At 33.5% G+C, this 13,311-nt stretch overlaps 1 protein-coding gene across 1 annotated transcript in view; it reads right to left on the bottom strand.

The window, feature by feature from the left end:
• The window catches only part of LOC117104335 (WD repeat-containing protein 27-like), a 58,268-nt gene that overhangs the window by 27,133 nt on the left and 17,824 nt on the right, over positions 1–13,311 (bottom strand). The window contains exon 19 of the mRNA XM_033245152.1: positions 2,318–2,415. Coding sequence (XP_033101043.1) covers positions 2,318–2,415 — 98 coding nt within the window. The remainder of the gene's footprint in view (positions 1–2,317; positions 2,416–13,311) is intronic.

The following is a 13,311-nucleotide window of genomic DNA, read 5'->3' as shown; positions in this document are numbered from 1 at the left end:
TGTGACATAACAAATGAAAGAAACGGTAGAACTGTTTCTATTTGATTTAAAAGGTTATTATTAATATTTTAGGCACACACAACTTATTAAATGTTTGAAGTACTGTTTAATGTATAATAATTATGCTAAGCATAAATGAAGATACATGAACAGTTACTATACATACTGTAGTACAATTACTCCTTGTAACCCCCATAACATTGACATAAGATTTAACGCCCCGACCTCAAGGTCAAAATGCCTAACATCATCTGTCTGCGAAAGTGTTGTACCAGATACCATGAAGTAGCTTAAGGCTCTGGGGAAGGATTTATGAAACCTGTTTGATAAAAAAAAAAATCATCGTAAACTTGGCTCAGACCCATGAAATTGCTCAAATCAGACTTATCAACCATACCACACCAAAAAAAAAAAAAAAAATTGTCTTTTCAAAAAGATAAGAAAATACCTTGCTTAAGATAAAAAAATTTTGACTTATTTAATGGAATTCATGGTAGATAAATGACATTCGTAAGTGAGAAAGGCTCACAACAGCAGAGTAAGGTAAAGGCTACTTGAATGGAGTCGCAGCCCTTCACCTTTAGCAAAGGGGCCAATGTGCACTCTTTACAAGCAAGCAATAGAATCCGAGAGGGCGTGCTCATGCTATCTGTTACTGTGAACATGCACAAGTTTTGTTCACTATAACATATTATTATATTGTATTTTCTTCTCTACTGGTTTAACGTGGGAACGTTTGGCAGAGTGGTTGTACTTCTCAAGGTTTTTAAAATCCCTTACTGTGCATTTCCCCTGTGTCCTTGGGCAAGGCACTTTACATACATTTGCCTCCCTCTACCCAGTAGCACAATTTGGGTACGTAGCAGGATGCTGTGACATTGAACGTATTAGTTTTGTATGTTATGTACGGTCACACGAGTAAGGAATACCCCAGGGAGCAGAGACTGTTGCATTTTGTGTCTGTTTACCAATGATATCTGATAAACAGGGGTAATGACATTGCCTTTGATCATTGTTTAGTTTGAAACTTAATGCCCACAGAAATGTAAGATATTATTATCACTAATTAATATTAGCTAATAAAATAGGAATGTATTTACTAGAATGTGTGAGTGTAAATTATGATTGGTTAATTAACAATCTAATAAAAATGTCATAAATAAACTAAATTCAGGGGAATTTACATTCACTACTTAAAAGAACAAATTATGAGACGATAATCTAATTAAAATCACAGGAAATAAAATTGTTACTGGAATATTTACGTTTCAGGACACTTCAAACCAATGTCACCTGATTGATGCACCTGTGACAAGATAAAATAATCCTCCAGAAGGAAGTCACGATTCCGGTTAGACTATACACGGACGTATAGCCCGCCTACAGAAATATATTTCTTAGAAAGTATTACAAAATATTATATAGTACTTTAATGGATCATACAACCACAAAATATTCTCTAGCTGATTATTACAAGCAGGGGCAGATAGAGTTTTTGAAATAAGGGTATTTAATTTTCCTAATGCTAAGAGACAAAAATAAAAGGAAAAGTGGAGGGGGTTGTTGACCCTTCTCAGAAAATTATGCTTTATATACAACCAGAAATAAGCTTCTCTTGCTTCTAAGTGTAATAAATTTAACATTCTACTGAATTTAGGCAGTTTTCCTATTAATTTACTGTGACAATACAGTATATTTTATTCCATAAGTAAAATATATATAAAAATATTTAAAAATAAATAAATAAAAAAGAAAATGCAGAAAAGTCTGGAAAGGTGGAAATAGCACCGCGATCAGCTCTCTGAGTAGGATATGCACACCTTACAAAATGGCATAATTATTATCATTAATAATCTTTTGGATAGGGCTAATCAAACACACAAATCCTAATGTACCTAATATATAACAGTGCAGTGTTTTTCCATACAGTAATTAAGTAATTATTATTACATATGGAATATCTAAAACCCCCAAGTAGAATCACTAACAAGTCATCACATGATTTCGACAGACAATTTTACAAAAAATATGTTTAACCACAGAAAGCTCACATGGTAATACTTCATCGTTTGTTTTATTAGAAGATTTCCACAATAATTTACCACAGTGGGTCATGGTCTTAACAATAGTGATCTATACTATCTGCAAATAGTGACATATTATTTTTTCTGAATATATTTAAAAAATCAATTTTTTTTTTGCTTTCATCACTGATGTTGCTTTTGGCATTCTATACTTCACAGGCTGGAAAGCAGAGCAATTGGCTATCAAATTATTTCAGAAGTGTAAATAAATACAAACCATGAGCAAAGGATACAAGAGTAGAAAGAGTTGATGGCGCTTAGAGCCGACAGCTGCTGTCCCTGTGCTAAGCTGTACGAGTTCACCAACTTATAATGAGAATGACTTTGATACCTAAAAAATAGGGAAAAAACACAAAGTTTACACTTTTTCTTTCATTTCATCAAATTACATAATTGACGACTAATCAATCAAATCAAATAAATCCTCTGTGAAAGATTTTGGGGCTTTATTTTATTATTTTTGTTTTAAAAAATAGGTCTTAGTGTAAACAATGTCAAAAATGAGGTCTCAAATGGAGTTAAATCATAACTACCAACCACTCAGGAGCTTTTTGCATCCTGTCATTGGCTAGACTACTAGAATTTAATATAATCTTGAGATACACAACAGAAATAATTTAATTTTTTGTAGAGCCTGATGTTTATTACAAATATTTTCTTTATAATAATTATTAATTATTATAATGATGTATAAAAATAGCAATAACATTATAACAATATACTCAAATGCCCCTTAATAATAATATACTATTATAATAATATACTATTATAATAATATACTATTATAATAATGTACTCAAACGCCCCTTAATTTAACAGTATATGTGGAACTACAACACATATTTATCGTCAAAATGTGACTTTGTGATAATGAAGACTTCATTCAAGGGGAATTTAATCCAAATAAGGCTCTATAGGGGCATTTATTCAAATAATAGGCTACCGAAGCTAGTACCAAAAACATTTCTTATAAGATCCATTACAACATATAGGAGAAAACAAGTATCCAGCCAGAAGAAATTTATATATAAAATAGAAGCAGTTAGGGCATCACTTCTGGCTTTAAATCCCAACTGCAAGTCGCAAGTCGCTTATGCCCTTGGGCAAGGCACTCTATCTACGTTTGCCTCTCTGTACCCTAGAGCATAGTATAAATGGGTACCAGGTAGAATGTTATGGTATTAATAGTACTAGTTTTGTGCGATGAGTATGCACACACAACTAGGTATACTCCCCAGGGAACAGAGGTTGCACTTTGTGTTGGTTTGTTATTGCATGTTACCCAGTGACCAGGGTTAATAATACTTAGCGCCTTTCATCATTGATATGGAATTGGCACTACAAAAATCTTTGGCATTATAATAAACATAATGATAATGAAAATACTGATGTTATTAATAGAAGTAATAATAAACTGCTAGTTAGAATATAGGACTCTACACAATACAATATCAAATGAAATGCACATGCATGATCATAATAAATGCAGGTATGGCTTATGTCTGTTTTTAAATTATAAATAAAACATTTCCTCATTTCTATACACTAGAGCATCGAACAGCAAACACAACTTTAAAAAAGTATGCTTATAAAAAATGTACATTAAACTGCCAAAAAAATTAACAATCATTTCAATCATCGAAAAGCATTATAACATGTTAAAATTTAATATTCTTAAAATGTAACTTTGAATAACAGGAAGGCAAGTCCTCCCATACCCATTAACATCAGTTTACGGGTGACAAACGCGTTCTAGAGCGAATCACATAAATGCTATAGAGACATCGTGGCAAGCATGGATTTAGAATGAGGAAACGCTACGAACAAACAAACAGGAGATGTACCTCTACATGCCAGACAGCATGAAACATAAAATTGATAAACAATATTTAAGGAGAAGGAGAGGTTAAAAAGAGGAGAGAAAAGACAGTGGGTGTATAATGGCAAGACAAATATGTTGCCTTTGGTTGTTTATTAGTTTCAAAGAAACTTACAAACAGTATTACTGTAGTTTCAAATGTTTATTCTAATGTATTAAAGAAATAATATTATATAGTAAATCAACTAAAGACTAAATGAAATTCTTCCAAGAACTATTACCGTTGTAATTCATTTGCACATATTTTGTTTTTATAATCATAATTTGTTTTTTAATGTTACAAGCATTTTTTTCTTCCAAATTCATCATTTTGTCTTTTAATGTCATTTATACAAGATGCAAGGGAGGTACAGGATGTAAAATGTTTGACATATTTGAATTATTTTATTGTATTATTTATATTGTTTATAATTTATACACACATTATATGCACAAACACACATAAATAAATGTGACATAAAACTGTGTTATAATGTAAGGATATAGATAATATAACTGTCATTACCTGAACATTTTTAGCGTGCCCACTTTAATATATCCTTTTTCATATTAGTATTCATAAAATACTGTACAATTTTTTTTATTTCCTGAAAGTAAGAATTATCAGCTATAACCAGGTGGTTCAGTTACAGGTACCTGGTGCTAATTTGCAAAATTTGTAACATATATTCACATTGCATGTTTCAATTTATATAAACAAACAACAAACTTTATATCATTTTAACAAATTGGTACCATTCCCACAGAACCTCCCTAAAGTGTTCATTTAAGTTCGATCAAATTGAATTTACATTGATAGCAGACAGTTAAGTGTCAGGAGAACAAACTGCTAATATTACCAATAATATCTAAGGAAATGGCAGTTCCGATCAATTATGACAAAGTAGCTGGACACAATTAACCCTGTCAATCAATTTATTACAGTAACCATACTGATCTTACTCATTCTCTGATTGGCTGAAAGTTACTGGATACATGAAATGTTGTTTTCAACATTCTTAATCTTGATTTATACAGTGTGACAGCAGTACATTAAAAAATTGCCAAGAGTACAGAGTGGTAAAACAGAGAAACCATTCAAAATCAGATTTCATGAACATAAGAAAAACGTGTCTGTGCTAACCGGTTACCCGGTACTAGCAACTCTCATCGTCCACCACAGGGGCTGTCTGTACCAATACACTGGGGTATCCCCCTACTCGTCGTGAATGATGTACTGGGTTCTTTAAAGTGCATGCAAGCCATTGTAAACACTAGGCCTACGGTTTCTAGTCCTTATCCGAGAAGACTTGTTCTACCACCAGAACCATAGACGAGCGTGCTGTTCGCACTAGCGCCGATATTATGGCTGTAGGTTGCAGCGCCCCTGCTAACCTCTCTGCCATTCGACTCGCAATGATGGGCAATTCCAATTAATTATTTTTATGCTGGGAGGTAAAAAAATCAAATTTCTATGAAATTGACCTTATCCTTTGACAATTTATTCCCCGAAAACTTAATCACCTCTTTCTTCAAATATTATGTGGATACAACCTCCTTTGGCGGACGTAAATATCTTCTAGAAAGTTTACATCAGCTATCACAGACCACATGAACAATCACAATCCTTTACCATAAGATTTTGTAACAAAAAATAAATATATGGATACAAAAAACTAAGGAAAAAATGAAGACACTACGGACAAAGTGGCATTTTGTTACCTTGAATCAATTTCTATTTCCAAAAACCATCACGCAACAATAAATATTTTAACCAATGAATTGTACAGCAAGACAGATTTAATATAATAATTAATCATTTCAACTTATCAAAGTAAATTTTTATTGATTACCAAGGCCTTAAAGATATAGTCTCTTAATTTTGCTTAGCTTTATAGAACTGCAACTTTATATTGAGAAAAATAAGAAAAAAAAAATCTTTAATTTGAATATATCCATCAGGACAGTGCAAATAAATTCAGAAAATCTCAGAAGCCAAGACAGGCAGATGAAAGTTGCATAGAAATTTAAATGCTTCCCATAATGCATTGGGGACATTTATCAATGACAAACAGTTTTGTAGTTCATATTTTTTTTTATACCCTTAGGAGAATGCAGAAGACAAAATGATCTTGGCAAAACTAGAAAGACCAATACAAAAAATGATGTGATACAATATATAATCATGATGATGAAACGTAGTGTGTTTTGGTGGTTGTAAAGCACAAGTTGGTTTAAAAACTGTGCTTTAAAAATAAGATAATCTTAATTTCTACCTGCTTTGCTGACAGAGCTGGTTATCTGTCTCATCAAAAACCTAAAAAGTGAGAGGACATTTCTGAAAAAAGGATGACATTGCAAATTGCCATTGGACACAGACATTGAATCGGTAGTGGCTGTCAAAATCATATCATGCTGCAGGTAGGCATAGGAAGTAAATATCAACAGTCCACTTAAAAATAGAATGGAAATGACCATGACAATATCGTGAGTGTTACAGCCTTGGCAAACAAAGGTAAAGTAGTGAGAGGTCTAGACAGTTGTACTTCCCATTATCTAAAAATACACCTGAGTAATACAGGCCAGGGCAGACTGGGATTCATCATAGCTCTTCATTCCAGTAACTAAACGAGGGGCGCTGGGGGACCGCTAAAGTTTTTGACACTACGGGGTACTAGAGACTATTCAATACCAATTCTCAGCACACCAGATGCATTATATAGGTCAATGCCGTTTGATATTATTTTTCGTTTAGTGATAACTAACATATACTTATCATTTCTCTTACTTCTAGAAACTGCACCCTACCCTAAAGGTGGATTGTTCATGACGATAAACACTTTTCTAAGTTGCAATCCCTTCAAAACACAAACATAAAATGTGAAAGCGGTTTGGCGCAGCTGGAACGGTTTAGTTTCCCAACCTCGAGTCGGGGTTTCAATCCTCGCTGTGCATTTCGCTTGTGTCCTTGAGCAAGGCACTTTATCTGCATTGCTTCTCTCCACCCAGGAGTATAAATGGGTACCTGGTGGGGTTGCCTGCTCCTGCACTGATTACCAGCAGCAACACTTAAAGCATGGAGATCCCAATAACCAGGAAAAAGAACTGCACTTTATAACCACAAGGAAGAGGCACATTATAAATGCCTATACAACTTCTAGTACACACACAAGATGCTCTACATAAACTAAGTCCCAATATGGGGCTTATGGGAGTGCAGTTTGATCATGAGAAAAAAAACCTTGTTTACCGCTAACACTTAGTACACGTCTCCTCCATGCCCACTTATACATCACCACATACTGTATTTCTCCTCCTCAAAAACAATAAATTTTTAAACTCAATTTAACGTTGTCATGAATTAGCCCAAACACCATTTTTTGTATTGCAGATCATATATATCCCAATAGGATCTATGTTTGTATGAAAATGTTGAGTTTCATTGAAGAAAATAGGCATTAAATAGTTATTTTGAATCAGAAATAGAAACTGTTTTAATTTCCAAATGTCCAGCTAATGGTACCGTAAACCCATCAAAATTTACTGTTACAGTACTTATCATATTTATCTATTATTTACACCAAAACCTAAAATCCCTGCTAGCAGCTTGATCTATCAACAGATAAATATCTATGTCCTCGAAATGAAAAATCACTGGAAAATAATCAACGCTAAAGGGCACTACTATAGAGGACCACAGTCGTGTCATCACAATGCCAGGCGGCGCCCTCTGTTGTCAACGGACGTAGGTTACCATTCATTAAGCCTGAATGACTGCATAGGCTTTCTGGAATAGGCATTTTAAAATCTAATATTTTACCACCAAAATGTACTAAAAACACAAAAGCTCGCATTATATTAGTTATCGAGCACACATTTAATCATCAATTAAAATTGATAAAAAAGAAAAAAGTAAGATACAACATCTTAATAATTACGTTATTGGGATCAATGGTTTGTTAGTGGCGAAAATGGGATCGGGTTGAACGCATTTTCAACGATAGCAACGGAGTAGTACCACATGGTATCGTGACGTAACACTGTACTCTATAGGCAATGTCACTGAATTCAAAGGCACAAGTAGTCATTGACTAGACGCAAAAATTGTTTATGGAAAGTGGTTGAAAAGCTGAGGCCAAAGTAATGACTAAAGGTCTGATAATTCATAAAATATTTAATCATTAATTCTGCATCAACCTATACACACAAAACAGATAACTTTTACATTGGCAACACGCCAAAACACTAAATAAAATTCAAAGCTTGTTGGCGTGCCAATAAATTTCTAGCTACAAAATTAATGTGTCGCAATAGAATGATTATTAGTAATACATGAGAATTTTAACAGGAGTTTAATGTTTTAAATGATTTTAAACATGATTCTGTAAAAATACATCACGATTCAACATTATCACAAAATCAGCTAGTTTCTTTATGCCCCATCAAAGTAATGAGCATTCACTAGTATTCAAAGAAATACAGTACAACCACCTTTCATTGAGAATTTGTCTAATATTCGTCTTGAAAAACAGACAGGAAATTTCTCATAAACAGATTACTACTCAACATTATTATTTACCATCTGATCAGTGGAATTAGTGTCAAAGATTCTAATAGCATGAAGGGGGAATAAATTGCTTGATTTGACCTACTTATGCTAGGGGTCAGAAGGCCGAGCGGGCCCTGGCAAGATTCAGGAGTAGAACCTAAGTTCCATTTTAATCGATTTTACCTGAGAATGTGTTATGACACTGTCCCAACTCAAATAAAACCGGGAAATCTAGGTTAATGAACTTTCATAACAGATCTAATTTTTGTTGTGCATGATGATACCCATCAGCAGCTGACTTCTGAGAAACATTTGATTATAAACACAGTAGTCAAAACATGCAAATATCACAAATTTGCTGGAGATAGGTTGGTTTCAGGAGTATTTTTGTTTGTTCACATGGGTGCATTATGGAAATCTCGAATTCCATTAGATTCCTGTGACTTGAGGAAAAATTAAAATAAATATTAAATTTAATCATGGGCAATTTTTTCACGAAAAAGTTCCAAGATTCAAGAGTTTTATTATTATAAAAGCAATCTACGGCTATTATCCAATTCAAACTACAAAAGATACAATAAAAACACAATTTCATATTTACAAAATATACTCATCAAGAACTGAAACATTAGGGTCTTCTTATCGAGTCTATTCTCTGTGTAGCCATGTTGATTTAGTTCTAAATACATACACATGCTTGATATTTTTTGTATAGTGATGAAACGATTCGTAGGAACAGGGCTGCGACGTGAACGCTCCTTCCTTGAATCTTACATTAGGGTGAGTAATTTTAATTTGATATCTTTAGGGAAGACTATAAAAAAATATATAAAGAAAACAATATATTTTGATTGAGCAAATGAACTTGGCAATTTGGCAAAATTATGTTTCCGCAAAAAAAAAAAAAAGACTTGTGAGAGAATCACCAAAACATGTAATTAGTTACTATATTTGCATCCATTTTTCTTGTCTTGACACCTGTTCTGAATTCAGTGAATTCTGTGGCTACAGAAATTTGACGACAGAGGATCCGGCGGGACAAAATGTTATTCACTATCAAACAGGGATTTGGGGGGGGGGGGGATTGTACTTTTAGACCACAATATTATGTATTGGCAATCAAAATAACATTATTTGGATAGGCAAATTATTATTTTAAATTTTTGCTCCGAAGACCTCATTGTGGCGTTGGACAAAGGGGTGTCAAGGCCTGTCTGAAGGAGAAGCAAATGCCCCCTGCCCCCACTGGCACCACCACCGTACTGGTGGTTACAATGCAATTTTAACCATGTAGCTACATTATAACATCCTCTTAAAATGGAATTTTATATATTTCTCATTAATTTTTCCCCTTCCCTGGCCTGAAGTTTAAGGTTTTTTCCCATTACACAACTCATTATTGATTATAGTAGAATAGTAGGTTTTTTTTTCTAAGACAGTATCTACTAATCTAATGATTACTGGCAAAAGAACTTTGATGAACTTCGAAACCAATTTCCGAACTTCAAAAAAAACGACACATGCTTGTATTCATACACATATGCAAATGAGTCACTAGTGGCCAAATGCAATGAGAGGTTGTTGTACCATGCTCTTTTTGAGGTTGACGTTCAGAAAAATACCACCGGACTTTCGTCAATGTGGGTTTTAATAATTGGAAGAAACTGGTAAAATTTCACGGAAGTCGTGGAAAAGTATAAGGCCTTTTTTTCAGGGAGAAATCACATATGTCATTTATTTACGTCAGACACTTTGTCATATCTTCAAGTTATGATGGATCACGGAAACATTATAAACCAATTATGAAAATAGCTGATGTGGTTGTAAAATTCATCTATCATCAAAATCAAATTCTCAGCACATAAATGAATACAAAAATCTCAATGAAAAGGTAACAACTGTTCCCAATATGTTAATACTAAATTTAAGACCTTGCTTTGTGAACCCAACACTTGTTTTGTGAACCCAATGCCGACCAAAAAATAATAATTTGAATAAAAAATTTTATTTTTGGACTTAGTGTTAGCATACCTGCCAACATGCAAAAATGAAAATTTAAGAAAAAAAAATTAATTTGTTTTTATCACACCAGATGCCACCCTAAAATTGGCAACTAAAAATTTGTTATTATATTCCTCACAATAAATATACCAAATTTAACAATTACTGAACTGTTTATGCCGAAGCATCCTAGTCTTTACGGTTACCTTAACCAAAGATTACCATTTCTTTAAAAAAAAAAACTGCTGTGATAAAAATTCACACTGCTTGGAAAACATAATTTTTATATTTTGTAATATAGTTCTTGAATATTTACCTTATAACTAAATGCATGAATTGTATGCAGCAATGAATTTTCCACAGTCAGCAATATTCACGCCCGCTGACCAATAACAGATAAGGTACGAAGACAAATTGTGGTTGATTATTTTATTTGTAATCTCCATTTATCGTGACAACCTTAAAGAATTCGCACTTGAAATGTACTATCAGTATAATTACCTACCACCCTAAGAAACTACTGTACTACAATTGGGACTACATTTCCTACACTCAGGTGGTGAATGGAATACATAACAGGATAAGAATATGGACATGACCAGCAGTTCACCTTGCAGAGAAAAAAAAATTGGAAAGCAAAAGTACAGGTACATGAGATATAGAGTGTTTCCATTAGAGAAACTCCCATTTGTATTGTGTTTCAAATTGAATTAACCCAATCAGCACAGGATTTTAAGCACAAGCATAGAGAAATATTCAATGAAAAATGTTCTACAACAGCGTGAACTAATCTATGATTTAAAAATAAAACACTATCTTTATGTAAAGATACGCTTTCGAAATGCGGACAAAGGTGAAAGTGTTTCTTGTCTGCAACAAGTGTTTTGAATAAAAAAGAAATTGTCTGGATGTAAAGGCTTATGGTGGAAAAGGTTTACTTCTGCCCATGGTTGTATATGTGTCGTTGTATCGAAATCACTGAGGTATTATGGATAAACAATATAGCTCAAACAATTACAATGGGCTTATCAAGCTAACTTAGTGTACATAAAAGAAATTCCTAGGGTAGTAATATAAAATTAAGTCAAAGATTGTAGCTTGTACAATAACTAAATAATTGTCATCATGAAAGTAATTGTTTTAAAGTTGTGAAAAAAAGCAGCAGGATACCGTATATTGCAAATTCCATTTTTTTTTTTAATTTGATAGCGATTTTTTTTTTTTCTCATTGTATTGAGTTTAATTTTATAAAAGTCATCAGCATATAAATAAAAGTTTATTTACTGAAAACTTTAATAAGCTTATGTAAATAAACTGCAAAAATATAATAAGTAACAGAAAAATGGTGAAAAGTTGTAAAATGCAGATAGAGGGCACTGTTGTAAAAAGTTTGATTATTAAAGTAACCTATATACCTGCTCTTTTGACCGGAAGAAATTCTGATCTGAACAGAGATTCAGACTCTCAACCAAAAATTCAGATGTTCGAACCTCCACTGTGAATTGTAAATGTCCTTAGATTAAGGCACTTCATCTACGGTTCACTCTCTCCTCACCACCCCACCCCCCACAAGTAAAAGTGGATAACTGGATAAATATAAACACTAATAAATACAAAGGAAAGTTTAAGAAAAATAACTATTGTATTGTTGATTTATTATTTTTATCATTAAAAACATAGTACTAGTAAGATTTTAAAAGTATGAGAGCACAATTTGCAGGCACCTTATGGTCCATATCCTCAAAATGTTCACACCTTGGCCCTAACCATGTTGGGGTTGAGGTGGTGTGCATTCTCACCCACCTCCTACCCCCAAATCCTCCTTCGGCCCAAGCAGCAGTACCATTCAAAAATAGTAGAGTTATACTTATTATCATGGTCAAAATTAACCCAATGTAAACACAGCTTTAAGTTTTGTCCACATTAACTAATTTTCTTTGACAAAAAACTGTTGTATGCCCATATTAGCAGCAGTTTGATGTGCTCTGAATCCCCACTGGTCACGCGACCGTTGTCCAGCAACACGCTGGTCAACTAAGCATAATCCAGATTGAGTTTAGACACTACGTCAGACACTTAGAGAGGTGAGGATTGATTGAGGGATTTGAATGTCAGGGCAATTTTCTCATTGGAGAGTAGAGGAACAGGAAGCCAGGGTAATTTTACGATTGTTGATGTAATAATGTCTTAATTTCCTACTAACAGACCCTATTCTTAATGAGACAGGCATGAGATTCAGTACGTTTTAATGATCAGCAAGTGTGTCTATCCAAAAAAGCATCCCAGCCAATCACAAGGATGGTAGGATCAAGATGTTGACATTTTACTATCCACAGAAGGATGAATGTAGTATAAATGCAGATAAGCAGATAATCTATCATATAAACATGCTGGAATACCACTTGCAAGGGCATGCAAGATGCATCTGTATTAAATTAACAAGTTAAAAGCATATGGTAAGTATAGAGGGCAGTAAATACTTTTTGATGTGAGATGTGTATAAGAGACAGCCACCAAATCCTGCATCCGCCACGGCAGCGGTACCATTCAACAATAGTAGAATTATACTTATTATCAAGGACAAAATTAATCCAATGTAAACACAGCTTTAAGTTTTGTCCACATTAACAAATTTTCTGTGACAAAAAACTGTCATATGCCCATATATAGTCATAATATGCCTATATATGGTCATGATGTGATGTCATCATGGCCATATTTAGGCATGTCAAATGTTTTTGACAAATGAAATTTGATAGTCTGGACAGGGCTTTAGTCACAACATGACGCACAAAATGGATTTGACCATAAATCCAGGA

This window comes from Anneissia japonica, unplaced genomic scaffold, assembly GCF_011630105.1.
Source record: "Anneissia japonica isolate Jap-2015-1 unplaced genomic scaffold, ASM1163010v1 scaffold4536_len1192065_cov207, whole genome shotgun sequence".
Classification (NCBI taxonomy): Eukaryota; Metazoa; Echinodermata; class Crinoidea; order Comatulida; family Comatulidae; genus Anneissia; species Anneissia japonica.
Note: the sequence above shows the minus strand (reverse complement) of the source record. Positions and strands in the feature narration are given on the sequence as shown.